The sequence below is a fragment of the Chlamydotis macqueenii genome, chromosome 3 (assembly GCF_036417535.1).
Source record: "Chlamydotis macqueenii isolate bChlMac1 chromosome 3, bChlMac1.mat, whole genome shotgun sequence".
NCBI lineage: Eukaryota > Metazoa > Chordata > Aves > Otidiformes > Otididae > Chlamydotis > Chlamydotis macqueenii.
This window is the reverse complement of record NC_141558.1, coordinates 45,439,758-45,465,181: the sequence shown is the minus strand read 5'-3', so window position 1 is coordinate 45,465,181 and position 25,424 is coordinate 45,439,758. Positions and strand designations below refer to the sequence as shown.

Below are 25,424 nucleotides of genomic sequence, written 5' to 3'. Positions count from 1 at the left end.
TCTCAATGGAAATTCATAGTACCAGTGTGGTAGAAGAATGCAGTAGCCTGCTTTACTTTGACAGCATACCTGTAGGCAAGCTTTTGTTCTTAGAGTAATCTTTCTTTAATTTTAAGAGAAATAAAGGATAGTATTTTAAATTCTTATTTAAATTATACTCAAGACTAAAACTATTTTTCATTTTTAAGAAATGTAATCTCAAAGTAAGACTTTTCAAAAATTGAGGAAAGCGCATGCTAATTCTCATATGCTGTAACATTTAAAAGATTAACTCTCACTGAAAGTATTTTAGACAAATTATAGTTTGTCTGATTTTGATGTTTGTCTTTAATTTCAGTAATTCAAGTTTCAGTACTGACCTTGAGAGATTTATCTCTTATTTAGGATAAGAATATCCCAGGTTTTTCAGTAATAGAAATGGGACTGAGATTGTCCATCAAGTGATTCAGTTAGAAATTATCAAATAGTTTTAAATGTTTTTAAAAGATTTTGGGATAGAGGAGCTATGTGACTAAAAGATTGACTTTGTGTCTGGTAGACTATTCATCTCAGATTTGCAGTTTCCATTAAACTTAAGATCACACGGTAACTGCTCGTATAGTGGACGTTTTTAAAATGTTGAAGAATAGTACTTGTTTGAGTCTGCAGAGCAATAGAGAGCAACAAGTAATGTAAAGTCTCTTAAAATGAGAAATAAGTTTTGTGTATGTGTGTTTTGTATGTTATTCTAACAAAATACTTTTTCAGAATTATAATTGGAAATTTGGAATGACCCTACCACTTAATCTTTCAGTTAGAATTTTGGAACTGAACACATCAAATAAAAGTGGAGTTATTTTTTCTTTTCATGTTAATAACTAGATTTGCTTTGTATAATAACAATAACAACAATAATAGTAGAAACCATTTATTTCCTCTGTAGCATGTTGGAAATTAATCTGGAGAAGGGAAAGAGGAACTTTTCATTTGCAGGAAACAAAATATAGAGGAAGAAGTTTTCATTTAGCCATTCAGAGGAATTACTTAAAATTGAACATAATATAATGAAGGAAAGTTCTGTGCCAATGTTCCTTCTTCTCTGCTTTTGTTCCCTGACTCTGAAAAGGATGGGGATTTTTTTCTGAGTCATCTGAGAGTAGGAGTTAATTTCCTATGTTCCTGATGCTTCTTCCCTTTCCTTTTGATATCTGTGGACCTTTGTCCTGGACCTCTAAGCATGAGACTGTCTCCCTGCCATGCATGCACCTTAGGTGGAGACTTTCTGACTTGTTGTCAAATGTATCTTTAAGCTAAGTAAGAATGCATCTCAAGTTTTGCATCAGTAATTTGCCTACATCAGAAAAAAAAAAAAGACTGTTTTGCATATCAATAGCTACTGTAGGAGCAAAACAAAATGTTTAGTCCAATTGTAACCTGCAGCATGTATCCTTTTCAAAGCACATGTGAAATATCTGTTAAATCTGTAGTGCTGTTTGTAAAGCAAGAACTATCTTCACCAGTTTTCTCAGTTTTTCTCATTCTGTAGTTTTCAGTGTCTTGATCTTCCATTAATCTAAATCCTGAGAATTGCTGAATAGAAATGCCCAGATGCAGCCCTTTAGAAAGTTTTGTGTCTATCCTGACCCATAAATATCATTCACATTATCATTCACTTAAGTCTGTGTGCTATGAGAGGGTCTGGACTTTGATCTCTTTTGTCTAATGTCTATCTCTTCCTTATAGTCACCATTTCCCAGTTTTGGCCTATTTAATGCTGTTTTCTGTTAGTACTCTCCATCCCTACTAGATTTTCCAGTTTTCTGTCTAGGCTGGTTGCAACAGTCACACTTTTTTTTTGTGTTCATGATGCCCTCATCAACACAAGTTACTGCTTAGAAATATTTTTTTATTCGACTAATTACATCTCTCTTTATATAATGCAGTTGTTTCAAAATCCTGCCAACTGTTTCAGAAATGGCAATTCATGCAAGAATTCAACTTTCAAAAAGTAGTTTCTGTGTTTACCTTAACATCATGTCATATTCTCTTTATTTGGAAAAAGTTAGCTAAAATGGTTTCATATTGGTTGCATAAAAGTGCTTCACTTTTTATGCTGTGTGTTGGTAAAGCAACTTTTTTTTTTTCTCACCAATGGCCACAACTTATGTAATTCCTTTAGCTATATCCTTATTATTCTTACTTCTTATTTGTTGGGTTTCTTCCTTTATCTTGCAGTGTCTACATTCTTGAACAACTAGAAAAGGTTTTTCTTTGTATTAACCCTTTGATTGAGGGTTAATCAACTTTGAATGAGTTGCATTTGAGACAGCATGCATCAAACAGTGATTTCCTTTTAAAGAGATGCACTGTGTCTTCCCAGGGGAATAAATTAAAGGAGCAATAGGCCATCAGCAGAGCTAGGAGTCTATTTTAGCTGTATACAAGCATAAGAAATTATGAGAGTGTTCTCTGAATAAAAAAAAAAAAAAAAAAACCAAAAAAACACCAAAACCTATAGAATAGGCTATGGTGTCTAAACATCAGTTTCCTCATAGCTCCATCTAGAAAAGCCAGGGTGGAGTGGAGTTCTCAGTACATAGCAGTCCAGATGAACCTTGCTGTTAAGAGTAAAAACATTTTAAATGTTTTAAATTTTGTGGAGTTTTCTCACTCTTCCATGCTCTTAGCTTTGTATAGCGTTAAGTTATTTTTAAATTTTAAAGGAAAGGAACCCTTTTTATTTGATACTGTTGATATGAATGAAATGTGAGCAAATTAAATTCAACCTTCTATCCTCATATAATTTTAGCTTCTAATATTTTTAGGAAATGCCACAGCTGTCACTGATTTTCCTTTTGCTATTTTCCTATTAGCTGCATACTTCAAGGTAATTTTTGCGTGTAATTCACAAATGGCATCAGAAAGCTCTAAGAGGAGGCTGTGTTCTGATCTCCATTTCATTGCTATAATCTGGAACAATTCTCTTGTCATTAGATGCTTTTGAGTTTACAGTAGTGTCACTGAAATCCAAATCTCTCCTATGTGTCTATTTGGATGACAAAATTTATGTGCATTTGTTGTGCTGTAGAAATAGTGGCTTTTATGGAAAAATCTCCCTGAAACACTTTGTTATCGATTTCATCAAATCGAATCACCAGAGGGTATAATAATTCTGTCTGTAATCTTCTGTGATGTTATAACTAGGCTGAGGAGCACTGCAATCTTCCTGGTGAGGGGAAGACATTCCCCAAGCTGTTTCAGAGTTTTAACTCAAAGCAGTGAAAGCCTTGGAGCTACGGTGCTTTCCCATCATTGCCATTAAACTGATTTTGGGTTTATACATGCAGAAGTCTTTGGTTTTAATCTATACAATGAAACAAAGAAAATTTCTCAATGTCGTATTTTCAATATAAATCAGTGGTCAAATAATCCAGGAATCTATAGAAAAGGTATGACTGCAGCAGTTGTTTGTATAGCGTAGCTCATTAAGAGAATAGTTTAGATAATGTTGGTGGCAATACATCTATAGACTTAAAATAATTTTTGTTGAAATTACTTCAGGCATGTTAACTCTTTGCTGTCATATATGAAGTTAAATATTTTCCCTAAAAGCTCTTACTTTTGCATCAATCTCTCTTCTTCAAGAAAGCAGATGGTAGGACTCATGATTTGAAAAAAAAAAAAAAATTGCAGACATGAGAGGGGTTTATTCTTTGATATTTTTCTTTTTATTGGTTGGTTTTTTTCAAGGAGTGCCTATGTTACCATAGTTAGTAGGAGACTAGTATACTACTAGTATAGTAGTATAGATTTCACTGCAATTTGTTTCAATGGAACTGTTCTGGACTTCCTCTGGGTGGAGGCTGGTTCTTCTCTAATGAAAGTTTGCTTGTTGAAAAGCACTTGCTGCTCCAAGCTGCCCAGAATTTTCACGTTTCTGAGAACTGAACAACTGTCAGAAAAAGCTGTCAGTTTCAGTATCTTGGCAAGCTTGAAGTCTGAAGTCTGGAGGGGTAATGTTTAATCAGGATTTAAAACCAGCATTCCAAATAAAGTAAAAACCTAATCATTTTCATAGTTCGTGTGCTATGATAGCTTTCCTTCCTGTCTAACATCAAACTGGATTTCTTGAGTACTATCCCACACTCAACTAAGCAGAGGTATCCTTTCATAAATAATGAACTTTTTTTTTCCTCAGGATACTTTTTTATTCTTGTGAACTCTGTCAGAATCTAGGAAAATTATGGAGTGTTTGTTTTGAGTTTAATGACGCTAATATAACTTGAAAGTATGAAAATTTCTTTGATTTCTGTTGGCTACTGCTACTTAAATACCTATTGCATTAACTAGTGAATGTGGTGAAACTTTTAAAAATCAAGACTACATGGTTTTCTGAAGGATTATATTTAATTCAAATCAAAAACATATTCAGGAAAGGGTCATGGGCTGTGATTCCGTGTTCTATATGATGTCAGAGTACAATTTTACCCTTATGAGTCGTTACCTGTCATTTATAGGAATTTCTTCTGGCTTCTTAATCAAATTAAGGGAGTGCAGTATCTTTCATGTGAGGAGAGGCTGAGAGAGCTGGGGAAGAGGAGGCTCAGGGGGGATCTTACAAATATACATCAATACCTGACGTGAGAATGATTAACAAAGAGGGAGCCAGACTCTCCTCACTGGTACCCTGTGACAGCACCAGAGGCAATGGGTACAAATTAAAAAACACGAAATTCCATCTGAATGTTAGAGAATACCATTTACTATTAGTGGTCAAACACTGGCATGGGTTGCCCAGAGAGGTTATGGAGCCTCCGTCCTTGAAGATATTTAAAATCCAACTGGGCGTAGTCATGGGCAGCTTGATGTAGGTGATCCTGCTTTGAGCAGGGCATTTGATTCTGTGATTACCAGTATTAGTGACATGGACAGCTGTAACGTGCAAGACTTGCTTTTAGCTCTAGTCACGTGTAGCATGTTCAGCTTTAAAACCAGCTGCTGGTTCTCTGGTGCCTTTTGTAACTTGCATCTGTCTACTCTGTTTTATTCTGCACTTCCTTTATAGCACATAACTCTTCAGGAACCACACTTTGGATGAGACATAATTTCCACTTACTTGTAGAAATTGTAATGCTGATTATGGCCCAAAGACAATCCTACGCTCTATTTGGTATGCTTGTATAATTTTCATGTCTTTGTGTAGTCTACTTTTTCCTACAAAAATTGTCCCCCTAAGTCTAATGAAATCTCACTGATATGATTTGCTGCTAAATGGAGCAGATCCAAACATCATGCAGTTTTTCTTTTATGTGTTATGAACCTTTGCTTAAAATGTATATATTCTCTTTGAAAGACAATATTTCAGTCTTTGAGGCAGGTAGGAAATGATATTCTCAAATAGTACTCCTAAGATAATATAAAAATAATGTGACCTTTATGTTATTTATATAGTTATATTTTTTAAATTATTGTTCCTAAGTCTTATAAGCTATCACCTCTATGAAAGTAGCAGAATATGAAAAGTATCATCAGGGAGAGGAGAGGGAGGTTGTTGAAATCCCCAGGTATAACATCTGGGTTTATTTCTGAGTGTACCTTCAGTAATAAAATAGAATTTACACTGTCACAGAAGTGCTTTGAGTGGATACATGCATAACTAGAAAGAGGGGCTACTAAATACTTGTAATTGAGAGGGATAGTGGGAATATATTTATTAAAATGTGTATGTGTATATACCCAAATATATTTTTTGTGTGTGTGTATGAGTGTGTATGTATAGTTTTAACCAACAACATTCCAAAGTACAGCAAAGGGTACAGATGGGACAAAGATTATTTACATGTCAGGACGAGGGACATCTGAACTTCATTTCCTGAGGTTCATGGATTTTCTGTAAAACAGCGGGGATTAGTCATACTATTGCCAGTTAGATCAATTATCTTTTTAACTGAAGGTGCAACAGAACAACTGACTGCAGAATGGGATTTGTTGCACCTGAAATATAGAAGGTACTTGGATTAAAATAAATTTACATTAAAATTAGGCCAATGAGTGGGGAAAATACTGAAAGTTTAAACTTGGTTTATGAGTGGAATGGATTATCTTTATGATAAATGGGTAGTAATCTTATTATTTTATTATAGTACAACAGAAGAAGTCATCATTATAGAACATTTATTTTAGGTGATTTTATGCTATGGAAATTAGGATAGATGTAAGAGAATAATTGTTTAGTATTTCATGAAAACTGGGAAAAATAACATGGATAAGACAAAATCTCTTTTAGAATGAGGAATGTAAAGAGAAAATTCCTGTTCATAAATCAATAAAATAGGATAATTCTAAGGGAGATAACACTCAAACATATTTTCTGTATAAATTGCTAAAAATTAAGTATGAATATATTTTTTCCCAGCATTGCTCTGGATGGATTAGATAAGACATGTTATGCTATCTATGTGCACACCAATACTGGATTTAGAAGCTGCTACTAAAATGCTAGCATTGTACCTTGAAGTTGACTTAAGAGCACATTGGACCACTGAGTAAAAATTTGTGATACTGAGGTTAATTGTATCTGACAAGCTGTTTCTGCCAACTAGTGTTAATGCGTAAAGTGATACTGAGAGGAAAAGATCTCAGCTTCTAATGGAACTTGTAGTTAGCACCCTTTTGTTCTGGGTGAGGGAGAGAGCTATAGAACATAGACCATAGCAGGTTTCAGAGGTATGCATGCGGAAAAAAGTTGCTATTATCTTCTATATCCTGTTTATTAAATTCTATAGAAGGACAAGGTCTGGCTAATGAATTGCATGACTAAAACTCTGTCTAAAGTGCTGGCGGCATGTGCTATTTTGAACATACACTGTTATTACAATGCTGTCAAAGCAGTTGTGTTTTCTGAGCTGTAGCTTCCCTGCAGACTGAATCATATGGACTCATTCATGAATATTACTTTAATGATTTAAACAACTTTTAACAGCTTCATCTTTTTTTCGAATGGCTGTTAGAGCACCAACATGCAAATATGGTTTTAATGAAATTACCAGTTTAGAGTATCTTCATTAAGTGTAATCTCCTTTACTCATAAATGGATTAGTTGTAATAGTAAATTCCATGGGAAAGAATTGGAAAGCTCACTGAAGTAAAACGAAAAGTTTTAGACATTCAGATCAGAGCTGCCTTGAGTGTTGTCTTCTGGTTTGTGGAAAGAGTTGCTTCTCAGTAATCTTTCACATTAATTCATGCTTATGTAAAAATGGCACCATCTTAGGCATGAAATTATGTATGTCAAGAATAGAACTCGAATTGTATTCTGCTTAAACTTCCTTTAGTTTGTGTAGAATTATAGGGATAAATCAGCTGTGGAATAGAAAGCAGAAGAATGTTGCATCTTATTCACCTTCAGAAAAATCAAATTCTGCCATCCAGTGGCTATCCGTCCTTAAAGCAAGAAGGGATTTCACTGGTTTATCTGAAAAAGAATTGGTCTGTAGAAGTCTTGACTGTTATTAATAATGCCATTAAAAGTGTTTTCAACTTTGCAACTAGGTTGTTTGGGCAAATGGCAAATTAAAAAAGCAAATCTTCAAGTAGGTTTGTCAAACTGTAGAGTTCCCTGCATGCTGTTGCATTTCTGTCCACTGTTTTATTCCTAGTGATTTATAAGGGTAGAGCTGTTGGCTTTGTATTATGCACTTAGCTGTACTTACTGTCTGGAATAAAATGAAGTTTTAGGGAAGGGTAATCTGTGAAATTTTTTCAAGCACATGGGTAGTTGGTTTAAAGAAGTCTTAAGATAATGTTTTCTCTGGAATTCCTCTCTCCAGTAGCTTTTTTAATCCTTTATTTTTTCTTGTAGAGTCACCTTTCAAAGGGTATTACACATTGACTATATGTTGTCATTGTGACTGTTGTGTATTGATTTGTCAGTGTCCACCTTTTTCTTTTGAGTTACTTGAAAAATAATTAGTGTGTTGAGTGAAAATCTAGATTCTAGTCAGAATACCATTATTTTAAAAACACGTTTAATTCTTAAACAGGCTTTTATGGGTTTTAATTTTTATTAATCTTTATTCCACTTTTAATGTTCCTATTTCAGTAGGCTTAGCATCTTTCCAGAAAACAACCTGAGGTTAATTTTTCTAAGTTGTTACCCAGCTTCCTTTGGTGTTTCTGGAAGATCTGTTTATTTATTGCTGCTTACCAAGTCAGTCTTAATCCATGGTGTTACTACTTTCCAATAGGAAAAGAGACAGGAATTTTTTTCATTTATCTAAATATTCTAAATATTTGCTTATTTTTGCTAACAATTGCATGTCCCAGGGCTATAGTATATGTAATTTCTGCCAAATCTAGAGGAAAAAGATGTCTTACACTTAAAGATTAAGAGAAGCTGGAACAATACATTCCTACAGGCAGTAGTTTAAGAAACTTAGAGATGTACTTTATTTAAAGGTATTAACAATCTCACAACTGTACGGAGACCCATATGTGTAGAGCCACACGCATTCAACTGTGTGACTGTGAAAAATTCCCGTCATTCTTTTCTGAAGATACTTACACGGGACTTCATTTCGACAACTATGTTTCTGCTTTTGTTGAAAAATTGCTTCTTAACTAATGTACATATTGTATAATGTAGTGTTTTGTTAGTTCAGTTCTGTAATCACCAGTTGTGTTTTGAGTTTCTCTCCATAGATGCTTTATTATAAACACTGTAAACAGTGTTTATCTGTGTGAACTTTATAGTATTTATAATAGCTTCTAAAACCAATTAGATGGAATGTGAGGGAAAAAGGAAAAGATAACCATTTGCAAAGACCTGTCAAGAAATCTCGAAATGAAGTAACAGGCAAATTAGAAATATAAAATTACTAAGGAGGCCATAAAAATAGCTGATTGAACCCTGATAGCACTAATGTAATCAGCAGGTCTCCAGGAAACTTATTAACACTTTGTGATAGTCTCATTCATAAAGCTGAAATAAGTTTTGAAGATGATACACCAGGTAAACATTATGCATACAAAACTATGTGCAAAAGAAATAAGTTTTCCCCCTGCAGTCTTACAAGCAGAATAAACTGTGAAAGAACATTGATAGTGAAAACTGTTGCAATCCTGACATTCGACCACTTTAAAAATTGAAGAAAATTGATGAAAAGTACTGGAAGTACTTGCGTTAGGTACTTCCCCACCCGCCCCCTTCACCAAAGACACTTAGCAGTTTAGAATAGATATTTGAATATAATTGAGATGTGTCAATCCCATAAATACAAATGCAATCCATTATTTGAATGAACTTGTTTTTTCAATGTTGCACAAGAAGTTTTCAACCTGAAAGCTTTGCTAAGACAAAGGTACTGCTAAGCTGAAAACCACATTGTTCAAAAAGAACTTATGTGTTGATCGCATAGCGTTTTCATTGACTGTTATATAATGAATGTTGTTTTTTACTGTTTAAAGTCCTGTAGGATGAAACTGCAGTTGGTCAGTCATTACGTACATAATTTCTCTACATTTTAGACCAGAGCATTGTCATGTATTGTGAAAATGGTGTATTAACCTGAATTTGTAGTTTGCATCTCAGCCTCTCGCCTGAGGCTACTACCAAGAAGCTGCAGCAAAATGATAGACCTAGTGCTGTTTGTCGCACATCTAAATGAGATGGTTGATTTGAAGAGCCCATGAAGCCCTCATGCCTAAGCTTGCCTTACTTGAGATAGGAGTAAATTGGGTTCTGTTCAAACAATTTTCTTAGTATTGGAAAGAATTGGAAAGAATGTTATTAGTATCGGAGAGGCTATTACCGTAGCAAATGACTGTAAATTAACTAAAGCGCCCAGAATAATGGAGTGGGAGATCTTCAGAAAGTGTTTACGGGACTGTTCTTTACAATGAATTTATAGTTTAGTAGTTTCCTACAATTAAAATAAAAGTAATAATAAAAGAAATCAGTAAGATATTTTTCATTATTATTAGTAGAAACAGTGCAGGTTATGAAATTTGTAGAAAGGAAATAATTCTGTGTTCTGCAGTATTTTTTAAATGTCTATGAAAAGTAAATGAGAAAAAAACAATTTATTAAAAATTAATTTTATATCTTTAGGGTCTGTTCTTCAGTTGCAAAAGTTTTAGAATCTTCAAATGCAGAATTGTAACTGTCTACAGCAGTTCATTCTTGGTGAAAATCTCATTTTTCAGAGACACTGAGAGGAAAAAATTTTGTAATTGATTATTTTTACTTTTTAAGATTTAAACATGCATTAAACTATAATAACCATAATTGCCTCTATTACCTATATAATTTAATTTTTTTAAAAATTCTCAGAGTTTATTTAGGACTACGCATACAAGTTGTATGTTCCTTTTGGAGGCTGCAGTTTGTTTTAAGTATCATTGGAGAAAGGTCTGACTATTAGTAATTGTAAGATGGAGATTTCTTCAGAAGCAAAGAGAAGGTTGTTACTGAATTTGTGTGTGTGTTCGCACAATTAAACTTTATTACACAAAATTAATAATAAATAATTTTTAAAATAATCTGTTTCTTCAGCAGGTTCCTGTGTATCACTGCCTCTTCTTCCACTAGAGTAGTTGTAGTTTGTCGTCTTAGATTTAAACATGTATATTCTTCTAATCTGACTATTCCTGTTTTACTGATGTTTAATTTTTATGTAGGTCATTATTCTACTGCGTATTAGTTTTGGTCACACTCTTGATTAAAAACAAATTAAATGCTGAAGTACCGTGTCGCTAAAGATTTTGATTAATTTCAGTAGATGTTATCCTGCTATATTTTGTTTTCTTTATGGATTCAATATTTGAGAGTTGAGTAGGAGTGATAGCCTCAGAATAAAAACTCTGGAATAATAAATATATTTCAACACGTATCCAAAGTTCTGTTACTATGTGTTCTTTTTCTTATAATTAATGTATGTATAGACATACATATATATGTATGAAGAATCAAAAATATATGTGGTTTTTGTTTTAACAGATTGGACAACTTGCTTTCAAAGGCATGAAAAGACTAAACCGAATTCAATCTATAGTTTTCGAGACTGCCTACAACACAAATGAGAACATGCTAATCTGTGCCCCCACTGGAGCTGGGAAGACTAACATTGCCATGCTGACAGTTCTTCATGAAATTCGTCAGCATGTCCAGCATGGTGTTATCAAAAAGGATGAGTTTAAGGTAGGAGGTTAATGAACCAAGTAACAGCTTTTTAACTTGTGAGGTAAAAACCATTATATGTTATACATGGCATGTAAAATCAGGAAGTTTTCAAGTCAAAGATAAGGCTAGTTTTTATTTACTTCATTGTTGTTAAATCTATTCTTATTTATGTTCTAAAAATCTTATTATGTGAGTAAAAAGCTATGAAAATGCATCTACCTTTGATGCAGAACCAATTTTAAAAGTGATGAGGCTGTATAAACAAAATCCATTGTCCTTTAAACAGCTGTACACTTACCCAGCAAAGATAACTACTTTTCATATATCACTATTAAGATTTTTCACTGTAAGTGCCTGGCATCATATTTCACAATAAATTGTGATTTGTAATGGTTGCCATGAAACAAAAAACACTGTGGGTTTTACTCATTTATCAAGTGAGTGTCCTTTTGGTGCAGATTGTGTATGTTGCTCCTATGAAGGCTTTGGCAGCTGAGATGACAAATTACTTCAGCAAGCGTCTGGAGCCACTAGGCATTACTGTGAAAGAGCTGACTGGTGATATGCAACTGTCAAAAGGTGAAATACTGCGAACACAGGTATGCCTAAAATTTTAAAATATTGTTCTGTATGTGTACTCGTACATCTTCATAGATATGCTGGTCTTTTCCTCAAACTCCTTGTCAAAGTATTGGTGAAGCCGCTGAAATGCTATTAGTGAGTCTGTAATTACACTGGTTATGTTCCAAACTGTGGCTTTCAGTTCAAAGTGATTGAAACAGTAATACATCTGAAATACCTTAAGCAATGGGCTCATTAAACTTTTTGGTTTCTCCTCTTTAGACTTACTACTGTAAGTCCATTTAGACTTACACACTTCCATGTAACCTTTGTATAAAGTTGTATAAAGTCTTACGTGATTTCCAGCTTGTGAACCTTAGTGGATTGTGCTCCTACCCTTTCAGGATTACAAACAAAGTGTTGTATGTATGTGTTTGCAAGAAGTCAACATTCATAATTTCAAAGTTGGCATTCTTTGAAAAGTTGAAGGTCTGGTCTGCAAATGGTAAATTCTAAATAAATTTAAAATGCTGTAACAACATTGTTGCAAATTTGTCAAAATAATACTTACCTTCTTTTTTGTTTAAAAAAAAAAAGTTAATTAAGCTGTAGGTTCCTGTTAATGGCTGATCTTACTTTCGTTTTTTAAGGACAAATAAGGAGAAGTGTAAGATATTGCTAGGTTAAACATTTGAACATTCATAGAAATGAATAAAATTTACTTTCTTAACCTTTTAAATAGTATTGCATAGATGGGGAATTTTTGGAAAAAAAAAAAAGGCAGATACGTCTTGTCACTTTTATTTCACGCAAATGCTGTTTTTGTCAGTGAAATATCATTTTCCCAAAATATTAGGCTTCTTTTTTATCTGTTCTTATGTAAAGTTCCTTGTAATTACCCTTCCTCCTCCTGCCTGGTCCAAGAGAGAGAGTAAGACTTGGTTGTATTATCAATATGAACTTTTAGAAATGTAACTTGTAGTAATTACCGATTCAGATGCGTTATATTTTGCTAGTCTTATCTTTGATGTATTTTACATTTTTATAATAAGATTACAGAAAACTCTCTTCACATGACAAGAAAAGATGTCTATATGTAATTCATAATAAATAGGACCACTGCAGTAATCTACTATGAAGTCCTGGATACCAATCTTCAAACCCATATCAATGAGTAACAGCAATATCATTGGTATTTTGTCAGAATTACTTTGCAACACCTAAAATTTCAGTTTACAAAAGAAAAAACTTTTCAATAGAGTCTTTTAATAATTGAAATAATTTACGTTACACAAAATTATCATTTAAAATTACTTCTCATTTTCACAGAACTTTTCAGCTAGGGCATATAATCAAGTAGGTCAGAGTTTTAGTAGTGAGAAAGAATGTGTAATCCCTGCCAAAAATGAAGTGAGAGTGGAAAAGCCTGCTCTGAATGCAACTACAAGTTTGATGAACAGAATGAATGTAGAATGGAAAAGTGCTATTTTTCTCTTGCTCTCTTAGTTTGCAACATAATTCATAAAAGTCTCACCATATTACTAAATTCTGCTTACAACCAGTAAAGAAGTAAGGAAAGAAAAGAAAAAAAAAAACAACATTTCGGGTATTATTAAGAAATGTGTATGGAAAATAGTTTACAAAGATGAAACTTTGTTACTCTAGTAATGTGAAATCATTAATATATACCAAGTGTTAATTTAGAGCAACATAGTAACTTAAGTGTAGAAAGACTGTCTCCTTCATCATACTCTCCTATTTCAGTCCAAAACACCAGTAGTAGCATAAGTACGTAAAGTAGATTTATGTATGAAATTAAAGAAGAGATGGCAAGGGGGGGACCTAGGTAAAAATCTTTTTTTGTTGTTGTTTTTTGTTTTCTGCCACAGACTTGTCTCATTACTTTGATTTTTTTTTCTATTTTTTTTTTATCTGTAACTTACTCATCTTCAAAGGATTTCTACAGTTTCATGTATACTTGATAGGATATAAAAGCTAATCTGAACTGTAGTGTCTTCGTAGTTCCTAAACTTCTGTGGGTAATGGAAGTAGAAGAAAAATGGTCTCCAGAAGAGAAAAAAAATTGGAAACGATTATGTTATTTGTTATTTAGTTCCTAGGAACCATAATTAAAACATTGATTAATTTCAGTTTTGCTTTTGCATCAGTAATAGGTTTTTTCTTTGCTCTTCAAAACATTGGAAAGGTTAAAAAGACAAAAATATAAAGCCCAAAAATTCTGTGAAATATTCTTTTTTTTGTTTGTTTTCTTTTGCTTGTTGTAGCTAGTCGGTCTTTCCTTATGATTAATCAGAATTGTAGGAGGTGCAGAGGAGAGATAACAGCAATCCAAGAGTTACCAATGTAATTGGTGCTGCTGTTCTTGCAGATTCTGTAACCCAGCAGTGGGCTTTGTTTTATCCCTGCTTATCAAAGTGCACAGAAAATACATAGCCTTATTATAAACTGAGGAAAGTGCACTTCCTTGAGCTGGATCTTACTTATTGCTCTTTGCATATATTGTTTCCTGTGAAAATTCATGAGCTTTCTTTCATCAACTATGCACTTAAACCACCTTCTCCAAGCAGGTTTCTTTCATTGCTTTTTACCCTATGTTAAATGGATGCTTGCTTCTAAACTATATTTTACTTGTCAGCCTCTCTGATGTATACATTTCTCAGACAGGAATACTCTGATATGTGTTGCTGCCTTTTTTTTTTTTTTTTGTAGTTTCAGAGTTGTTTTGCCAATCATTACGTTGCTTTCTAGCCTTTACTAGTGTAGTACATGAAGTGCCTGTGTTTAACAGTAAAGCAGTTTTTCGTGTAAGAATTAACATTATAGCAGCTGGATGCATGCACAGAATTCAAATACACAGGGATAGTATAACTAGAATGGGGGATAAAAGGCAGGAGTAGGATCATCAACTGAAGGAGATGCAGGCATTTCAGGCTGGATCACTGTTTCAAAAGATCTCAGCTGATCCTTCTAGGAAACTGAAGGCCTGATATAAATCTTCTGTGACACTTGTCTTCTGCCTTTTTTCTGAATCGGTTACATTTTTACCATCTTCATTTTCATCCTCAGGTGGATCAAATCAGTCAGAATGAAAGGTGTAAAAATGAGGTGATTGTCAGGTATTCGTTAGAAGTAGCACTTCAGTGACAATCCTGGTAATTTTCTCCTTTGTCTCCATCCTGCATGCTTCATCCTTCATATTTTGCCTGTGTGCATTTAAATATGTATTTTGTAAGTCATTACATGCATCTGTTATGCTTATTCTGATGAGGAAAAATTGCTTTATCTGACAAATTGCTAACTCACTTCTCAGAAATCCACCCTTAATGTACAGTGGGATCTGCCTTTGTTACTTTTTCTACAAATATTTTTAAAAGATGAAAATGCTAGCCAGAAAAAAAGGAATGAGTAATTTAAGTTTTTGTTCCTTTTATAATGGAATAAAATCTTTTAAATGTTTTTTTTAAAGATATGGCCATTGAAAAGGTCTGTAGCACAATTTTTCAGCAATAACTTTTTGCTTTCCATGCTGTCATTTATATTCATACAGAAAGCATCCATGTCTCTTGGTGCTCTGTACTTTTATGGTATTATACATAGGATGATTTTACTTCCATGTTATTCCGTACTATACTTTGAGTATTTAACAGTACTATGGTTCCAACACATACTTCAGAGGCCAAGCTTTTCAAAAAAAAGTTATTTCTAATTTTGCTAATAATGAAATTACCTTAAAAAGAAAAATCAAAGTAATTGTTTTATTGTCTTCTAACCTGCTGCCCGTATTTTGTTCAGTGAAAGCCACAGTTACTGCTTACCTAAGTGTGAGATGTGGGATGCATGTTAAAACTGTAAGACACAATTTCCCTTAATGTTTTTGTGAAAAGGAGTAAGTGTAAATATTGAATATGTTACTTTAATGTTTCAGACAGAATAGATCCAGGGTCCATTACCAAATAATTTGTACGTAAATAGGGCTTCACTGAGCCAAGGAACAGAAGAAAATAAACTTGTTGCAAAACTAAATAACCCTAGCTATTGTATTGGTTCTTGTAGAGAGTTTATCTTTGTTAAAGCTTTTTTTCATAGTCTAAATAAAGTTATATTAGCTTTTAACTTTCTTTTCCTCATTAAAAAACAATCTAAGGAAGCTTTTTTTCTCTACAGTTGATGTTTTTCCTATCAGCTCTATTCTAAGCACATTTGTGTATTGACCTACTGTTATCTAAGCATGTTCGTATACTACCATGCTGTTATCTAGGAAACTCTGATACTTAGGTATCGCTTGAACCACAAAGATATTAAGCATACTTTGGCAATAATCTGTTGTTTGGTAAATTGGTTTTGGTATATTAATCTTAATGTTTAAATATAAAATATTCTTAAGCAATAAATTGTGTATTTTGCTAAGTAGCATTCAAGATAACATCAAGTGTTTTGTTAGAAGGCAATGGATTATTTGGGTGATTGTCTTTATGGACTTTTTTGAGTGTGCAGATATATAGCTATTCAGTCTTGTTTTATGCAGTCTAGAAAATAATATAACACAACTTCAAAAGCAACTTGTGGACTTTCAGACCAGTTATCTTTGACCTTGTGTTTGCAACAAATATAGTAGTAATAATTAGCTTTGGAAAATTTGGAGAATACAACTGGGATTGGAGAAGTATAGTTTTATAATGTAATTACCAAGTCTGAAGGCACTGCCCTGTGCTGGGCACAGTGTATTGTAAGCTTATGAGTAGCATGATGCCTTAACTTGTACGAAACAGTGGTAGCCTCTAGGGAGTAGCAGAAATGCCTCCTGGACTTGTTATTAATAACTTTTAAAGGTAGTGGGCATCAAAAAACATGTAGGAGACAATTTCTCTTTAGTGTTTAATAAATACATAATATGAAACAGAATTATGATCCCTGGCAAAACACAGTGAATATTTATCAACATTTCTTTCAACTGTATAAACTTTAAAAATAATTTTAAAAATCTTCTTGTTGAAGATACTTTACTTTCTTTTTACAGAAAGTTATTTTACAGTTCTAGCGCATCTTCAGGTACTGTGAATATTCCTCACCCTTAAACTAGTACCTCAGCAGTTTTCTATGAGATATGTTACACTACAATCCTTGTCAACAACTGAAATCCTAATTCAAATACATATAAGCGAGACTGACATTTTAAAGTTGAAATAAGTTTCGTATGTTGTTTTTGCATTGCTTTTGTGCTTCAGACCTGCTGATATAAGCTGACCTTCTTTTTTTGGTCCTTTTTATGGTCTCTTGCTTTGCCTTGAAGACTGCCAGACTGTCATGAGCCTTGCTCGCTACAGATATGTCTTGATGTTAAGGCCAGATTATCAGTGCTTTCTGTGTTGCTAAAATTATGTAGTAGTGGAAAATAAATCTGGTCAAATTTTGAAAGCAAGCTAATTTCCCCAGCCTATAAACCTCTATTTATCTCTGTTCCTTCCTTCTCATATTCTTGGAGTTAAAGGGATTCAGAAAGCAGAAGAAGGAAATTTATTGTCTTTTAAATAAATATTATGGGAAAATTAATCAAACTGTTACTGTGTGAATAGTCCTGATTCTGCCACTTCTAAACTATAGAATACTTTTTTTTTAACTTTCTTGGAATATAAATTTATGGTTTTTTAAGAGAGGAAAGTGTTTCCATTTGGGTTATTGTTCTTGTTGATCAAGAAACTGATTATACAGAAAGCAAGGTTATTAATTTAAAGTGGATTTTCTGTAGTGTTTACATAGTACTAAAGTACTTCAAGATCCACAAAAAGAGATTTATACATTTACTTAACTGCAGGGCTGTGCCTGTCAACATGGGCCTGCCAGCTTCCGCAGAAACAGACATTTCTAAAACTTTGAGGTTTCTACAGGCCTCCAAATATCTCTGTCTTTTTTCTGTCATGGATTTGATAAAAATTAATTGAATGTCTGAAAAAAAGAAAGGGGTATTGGAAGCAAACAGTGTATCTGACCTTAGACTGCTTTCAAATTAAGTGCTTCTAAATGTTTTTCCTTAATCCAGATGGAGTAGCCTTCAAACCTGCCTTCTTCATGAACTTTTGTAGTTTCATAACTCTGAAAAAATCCAACATGTTCAAATAACCCAAATTCAAAACTTAAATTTATTTCTTGCGTCAATGAAACACGCAGATGCATGAAGTGAAAGATTTGACTTATTATCCATGCAACTCAGTCAAAAAAAAAAAAAAAAAAAAAGTGGTGGTGGTGATAAAGTTCTGCTAAACCTGGCTTACAATGTCAGTTAGAAAATGGGTAGCTAGCTGTCATATTTGTTCTCTGCTCTTTAGCCTGTGTAAGCTAAAATGACACTGCTTTCAGAGTTGATTCTTAACTGCTTACAGTTTATGTAAAAACTGTCTTAACATTTTGCTAAGAAACCATCCTTCAAGCCTTTAGATTTGAGTGATACCACTTTCATTTGCCAAGTGCTGAACATGTTGAGCCACTTAAAAATGTGAATGATTTCCAAGATCTCAATTAAAGAAAAAAAAAAAACCAAACCACCAGTAACTAAGCAGAGTGTCTTTTTACCACCTTATAAACGCATTGTGCTCATTTTTGGGGTGTCCATGCCCAGGCGCTGGTAGCAGGAGGGGGCACGGTTGCCAGACATTGACAATTCCAGGCAGCTCTGATGGACCCACCACAAGGCACAGCTGAGCCCCTCAGCCAGGCTGATGGCATCTCTGTAGAAGAATATTTAAGAAAGGGCAAAAACACTGTGCAGCAGTTGAGAGAAAAAGAGAGTATTGAGGGAAAAGTGTGAAAAGCAACCCTGCAGACACCAATGTCAGAGCAGGAGGGGAGGAGGTTCTCCAGGTGCCAGAGCAGAGATTTCCTTGCAGCCCATGGAAAAGGCCATGGTGGAGCTGATATCCACACTGCAGCCCTGGGAGGACCCCACACCACAGCAGGTGGATGTTGCCCTAAAGAAACTGTGGCACATGGAGAGCCCAAACAGGAGCAGGTTTATCTTGACAGGAACTGCGGCCCATGGAGAGGACCCATGTTGGAGCAGTTTGTGAAGGACTGTTCTGTGGGAGGGACTCCACATTGGACAGAGAAAAAAGCATGAGGAAGGAATGGCAGGCATAAAGGACTGACTGCAGCCTCCGTCCCTTGGGAGGTACGGGAGTTGGGAACAAAGCAGGCAAGTTGAGCCTGGGAAGAATGGGGACTAGGAGGAGGGATTTCTTAGGTTTTGTCATTGTTTCCTCACTATTGTACTCTGGTTTTCACTTGCAATAAATCAAATTAATTTTCCACAAGACAAGTCTGTTTTGCCCGTGCCAGTAATAGGTAAATGACCTCCCAGTCTTTATCTCGACCCGTGAGCTTTTCCACTGTATTTTCTCTCCCTGTCCAGTTGAGGAGGGGGAGTGAGAGAGTGGCTGGGTGGGCATGTGGCAGTCGCCAAGGTCAACCCACCACAGCTAGTTTTAGATTTGGATGTTGTTTTTTTTTTTAAATAAAGTTACTGCTTTTGTTGAATTTTTACTTTTGTTATTTTAAATCCAAATAAATGTTTTGTTAGCTTATTGCAAACTTTGTTAGATGGTTATTTTTCTTTTTAACTTTAGCTAGCTATTTATACTGGAAATAAGAGTAGTTTAGATCCAAAGGGTAATTCTTATTGAAGAGCATGGGAAATACAACAGCACTAATAGTGTTTTGAAAACACAATTGTTGCCAATGAAAAGAGAATTTGTGTAACCTGCATTTGCACTGGCAAGTACATTTGTCTGATTACTGAACAGAATGCTTTTCTTGAGGAGAGGAAATAGCCTGAAGGACTGAATGTATTTTGACATCTTGAAGATTAGCTGATTAATTGTACTTGGGATGGCAAGGCAGAAGTGAGAAGTGAAGCAGAGACCATGAAAGCATGAGAGCTGAATAGGCCAAGTTGTTCTGAGAACGGCAAATGGCATCGGGACCTTTGAGTAATATGGATGATCACTCTGATAGATTCTGTCAGCTGATAGACTCAGATATTAAGTCATGAAGGCTTTATTCCCTATTGGAGTCTGATACTAATAAAATGGAATAATGCTTTTTTCTTAAGTTCTTATCTGCAATATAAAACTAATCAAGTCTGAAACTATTTGAAGTGAAAGAGGGCTATAAAGTTAAGGTGCCTTCTGTTTCATCTACAGCTTTCTTTCTGATATGCTGTTTCTCATTTCCTGCACTTTAATGAGGTATAGAGATGCTTCTAGGTAAAAGCAAATAGTGAACTTGATTCCTGCTACTTTTCTTTTGGTGTGGAAATGGAAATGCAGAAATGTTGTTAATTTTTATTGCATAATATGCTACTATTTATGTTCTTCCCATTTCATGCATATACAAAGCCCACTGTTAGAAGCTGAATATGAATATGTAGTAATTTACCGTATGCATATAGTAAGTGCAAAAGAGTTCCTGATTCTTTACCATAGTTACTCATTTACATACTTCTTTTAAACAAACATTACCTACCCATTGCATGCACTTTTATGTTTATGTGTAACCAGAAATTAGGACATTTTTACGTTAGTAAAAGGAGATGAAGGATGAGAGAGTATTTGAAATCAAAGAGGGTTTTTTTGCACTTGGGAACTGGCAAAAAAAATTGTGATGACAGAATTATCACTAAATCATGTTAGACATTAAGGGCTTCTTTTTGACTGCTGGACCTATTTAACTCTGAAGCCATTTAAGCAGATTCAATTGTGTTAAATGCCATAAATTTATGTAAGCAGTGCTTTCAGTGTTCAGTTCGTCCAATAAAAATTATTTTTGTATAAAAGAAAAGTCTTGAAAAACAGGATTTGTTGGCAAGGGGATTTTTTTAAACACTCTTTTTCTTGACATTCTCTCTGTCCATTACATAGGTTTTGGTAGGAATTAGTGAGTTCTGTGGAGGTCGACTTTCAGGGAGCAGTTATAAAGAAATACTCTTAAGCATTTGTACTATTACTAATATTAAATAGTGTGCTAAAATGACCTCCTAGCCTGGCTTAATACACATGAAGATACTGGAAACTGGGTATTGAATCTATATACGGAAAAATGTAGTAAAATGAATATATGGCTAAGAATATGACAGATGTACATGATCAGCACAGGCAAAAATAATTTACTAATTCACATTTCAGTTACTCCTAAAACAGAGAATAACTGAAATTACTCCCTGATTTGGTGGGCTTTGCAGCATGCCCTTAACTGTAAGTAAGTTGGCCTTTTGGTTACTTTTACATGGAAAAGTACTGCATTTCTTTTTCCTCCCAAAGCCTTGTTTTCCACAAATATGTTTCTATTTCTAAACTGTCTGTGTGTTGATAAAGTAGTCCTCAAAATTTCTTGATTAGTAAGGTATCTATCAAACAGAATCTATAGGAACTCTATTTCTCACTTTCCTTTATTGAATGCAGGTATGTCATCTTACCATGCACACCACCATACTAATACAAAAATGTTTCAATACGGTGACCAAGAATTATGTTATTATAAAAATCAAAATATTAACAGCTCTTCTCCCTTAATAATATTTCTCAGGCTATTGTATTGTACTACATTTTAACAGAAATCAAATGTAGGAAAACACTTTTCTTTTTTTGGGGGGGGTTGGTATTGTCAGTTCTTATCCCATTCATACTACCATAGCATTTTGTGAAAACTATGAAGTGCTTACGCTGAAAAATTACCTAGAATATGCATTCTAAAGTGCCTTTAAAGTAAGGTAATACTATTTTATTTTCCCATCTCTGGTTACTTCATCACTGTCTAATCTCTTTCTCCTTCTCTGATCTATTTTTTCTGTCCCTGCAGGAGCTCACTCTCATGTTAGTTAGTCTTCTGTAAGTGGTCTTCATCTCCAATTACATGACATTGGTTTGTTACTTGCAGTTGTTGAAAACACCTGTATTACTGCTGACTTCAGATACCAGTCTGTTTCCTTCCAGGAACAGAGTGATTCTTTGCTCTAGAAATTTTGGTTGCAGTAGATGCAATAAAATCTGCAAATCTCTTTGGTATGAGGAGATAAACTGTCATGAAGTGGCCATCAGAAATGATCCAGAGATTATAAAGCTCACAGGTACAGAAAAGCCCTCCTCTTTTCAAGTTGTTTATTTCAAAAGAAGAGTTGAGCCTGGTTAATAATTCCTCTTCAGGTATGCCTAGAATGAAAAATAGTGCTGAATTCTATGCACACCCATGACTTCAGGAGCAGAATACCCTCTTTTGATCAGCATTTGGACTGGGAGGTATAATTTATGAAGAGAACATCAAAATCTAACACAAAAAAAAAAGAGGAAGGGATATGCCTCTCTTTCTGAGAAAACTTCCAGAATACTTCTCAGGAGTGCAACTTAGCTGAAAGAAAATTTTCTTTCTTCTGAATTTTCATAGTTATGCACTATTTAAAATGAGAGTCTTTCTTCCTTTAAATGAGGTAGAAACCTTACCTTTCAAATGAGAGCAATATACTGAAATGTTTAGAACAGAAATGCTTGCTAAAGTGTATGGCTGAGTCCAGAAAGATAAACATGTTTTATACAATGGGTTTTCTATATCCTAATGTCATATCCGTTTAGCACTGTCATCTCCATATGAATTTCCTTCGTTTCAGAAGTCTTCACAGTGTGAAGAATAAAATCTTGCTCCCTGCTTCATTGTCCATGCTATCTTCAGGGCAAATAGTGTTTAAAAAAAACCCAATACTATCCAGGATCTCTTTGAGACAGTGAGGCTTAATAGGACTCCACAGACTTACATATCTTTTTCTGTCTTACTTTTTAAACTTTTTTTTTTCTGTAAATGTTAAGTGTATTTCTTAATTAGTGTTTAGTTCTGAAAGCAAGACTATTCAAATAAGAACAGAAGGGATGTGTCTTTGTACGTATGCAAATGCATACTGTATTGTGTTTAAAGATTTGAAAGACTTTTTTAAGGTCCTGATCTTGTCAGTTGCTTGACCAGTAAGCAGTCTACGCTCCCAGTTAATAGTGGTCTGGTGCCCAGTAACACCTGGGTCCTCAGCTGGGCTGAATTCATTTTCCTTGGCTGTTGGAGGGAGAAAGTGGAATCCCAAAAGAGTTTTCGTGGATGAGCGGAAGGAAAAAAAAAAACCATCATTTTTCTAAGAGTACCCTCTTTAGAGATCCAAAATAGAGAATAACAAAAGGAAAATGAAGATATTATCTGGATTAGGTGAACCTGCATTGACTCGAATCTGAAACTGGAGAGAATATTTGGAGCCCTCTCGCCTCCAAGTTGGGAGCACTTCCATAACGTCACTATACCCGTCCAGCTGACCTCGGAAATAAGTTTTCGATTTGTTAGCATTGTAATGCTGGACCCATTAAAGACAAGGAAGGAGTTTTTCCATGGGTGCTATTTTTATGAAGTATATGGTTTTCCCACAGATTTCTTCCTTTCTTACATCAACTTGGGGAAATAGTGAAGCAGGTGAAAAAAAGTATGTTTAACAACAGAGGCAATTGGGGCCTGTAATGTTAATTCTTTGACTGAATTCTCTAACCCTCAGAAGTAAAGGCATTAAACTCTGACTTGACATGTAGTACTTCTGGTTGTCTCTGTTGATGAAAATTGTTAAGAAAGAAATTATTTTGCTTGTATAAGAGACTTGTGGATAACTTTTCAGTGGGTTTGGTTAATAAGCTTGTTGCTTAGATGAATTGTTGTCTGCATTCTTTCTCTTGTTTTTGTTGCTGGGACAACTACATTACTTTCTCAGACTGAAGTTATCGATCTGTGCCTTCAGCGTTGTGCTTCCTTCTTTTTGGCATCAGTCCTCCAATACCCTAGTGGGATTGTTGGAAGCCCTTCTGATTTACTGCTCTCCCATTAATATACGTGCCTATGACAGCTAAGATTTTGCTAGGGGGGGGGAAAAGTACTTATACATCATCAAACAGTAACAGTTTGAATAAAAAATAGTAGTCCTTCATAAGGAACTGGAGGTGCTGCCTGTGACCTAAATTAATTTCTAGATTTATGACAGAATCCATCTTGATTTTACTAAAATCAAGCTTCCATGCTTCAAAAATTAGAATCACTACTCTTAAGACATTCATTTACATTTTATTTGAAATAATTTATTTTTCAAATAGACAGATGTAGTGGTTTATGATACTATATGCCTACTTGCTTACTGTTATTGCATAATCTGCAGAATTTTAGTACAGCCTTTGAGTAGCCTACTTTGGCTTTAATAATCAAATGCCACATACTCTGATAAAATGTGTAATTAACTGGCATTGTTTGGTATGACTCACTTGGCTAAAATCTCTATTGGGTTGGGTTGGAAGTGGGGAGATAATTTTTGTTTTAGCGCTAAAATTAGTTGAAATTATGCCAGATAAAATAACAGTAATTTTGAACAACAGGAAAAAACTTGTTTTATATGTTTTGTAGTTAAAGGAAATAGGGTGGGTTTTTTTTCTTTTTTTTTTTTTTTTTTGTAATTGCATTCTTGGTTGTGTCTTCCCTTTTTGTTGGAAGTAATTATGTTCATGCTTGGCTAAGTTCCCTTTCCTACAAGTTTTTCTAAATTGTTTTGAAACCAAGGTTTTGGGTGTTTTTTCTTTTAATGAACTTATGTAACTATTTGGTATCGTACTTCAGCACTTATATGAAAATATACAAATATTCAATTTAGATGAAGAGCTCTTGCTGTAAGTATATTCTCTCTCTCTTTTTTTTTTTTTCCCCCTCCAGGGCGCACATTTTTTCACTTACTTTATTCTTTATCAGAATAAATTAAGTTTTAATATATCTGTACTTGAAGTACCTGCATTAATCACTGTCTCTGCAGAGGCTTAATATTACAGTGGAACTTTAAAAGTACTAGTGTACTAATATAAGAAACAGAATTGTGGTTTGGATACACGATTGATCCAGACTGCAACTGAATATATTAAGAGGAATGCTGTTGCTCTTTGGTTGCATGGCTAAGTCCAACAGTGTCACCTGCAGGTGAATCAAGTAGATTTCTTAATTTTTCAAGTGGAAATTTCAGACAGCTGAGATAAGCTACTTATTGAAAATGGGAAGATCTTGTTTAATAACTTTCCATTTAATATCTTAAATAAACTTTGCTGGTTATTCTTGTTGTGAAATTAACTGCAAATATGACATTCAGAGTATTTTTTTAAGAAGTGCTTACCAAAAAAAAATTCAAAATAATTCCTTAATGTTTATTAAAGATGTTTATTGATAATATTGTGCCCACTTACTATTTAAAATCAAATTACACTGAAAATACATGTGATTTATGATATTAAAATTTGTTTACTGTGTATGATTTTATAGAGGTGAAAATTTATTGTGTATCAATGATTCATCTCAATTTGTTGTGGTAGAATATTGTAGAAGTGAATATGAAGTAAAATGTCAGAAGTATTGCAATTGGGTTAAAAAAATTAATAAACACATTCTAAAATTTGTATATGTAAAAAAATACTTTTAGGTTATTGCATCTGTTACTTCAGTATAAGAGATATTAATGAAGCCAAAGTTTTTCTGAAAGTAGAATAACATACAAATGTAATTTGTTAATAGAGGGGACTGCTGTTCTTCAGCCATTTTTTGAGGCTTCAGCATCTTCCTTTCTCTGTTGCCAGGTTTGCAATTAATAAAAAAA

The 25,424-nt window shown here is 34.1% G+C and overlaps 1 protein-coding gene across 2 annotated transcripts in view; it reads left to right on the top strand.

Annotated features, from left to right (window-relative positions):
* ASCC3 (activating signal cointegrator 1 complex subunit 3) overlaps positions 1-25,424 on the top strand; it is a 276,330-nt gene that overhangs the window by 64,989 nt on the left and 185,917 nt on the right. For both annotated transcript variants that reach the window (XM_086743241.1, XM_086743242.1), the window contains exons 9-10: positions 10,976-11,176; positions 11,617-11,757. In XM_086743241.1, the coding sequence (XP_086599367.1) occupies positions 10,976-11,176; positions 11,617-11,757 (342 nt within the window). The remainder of the gene's footprint in view (positions 1-10,975; positions 11,177-11,616; positions 11,758-25,424) is intronic.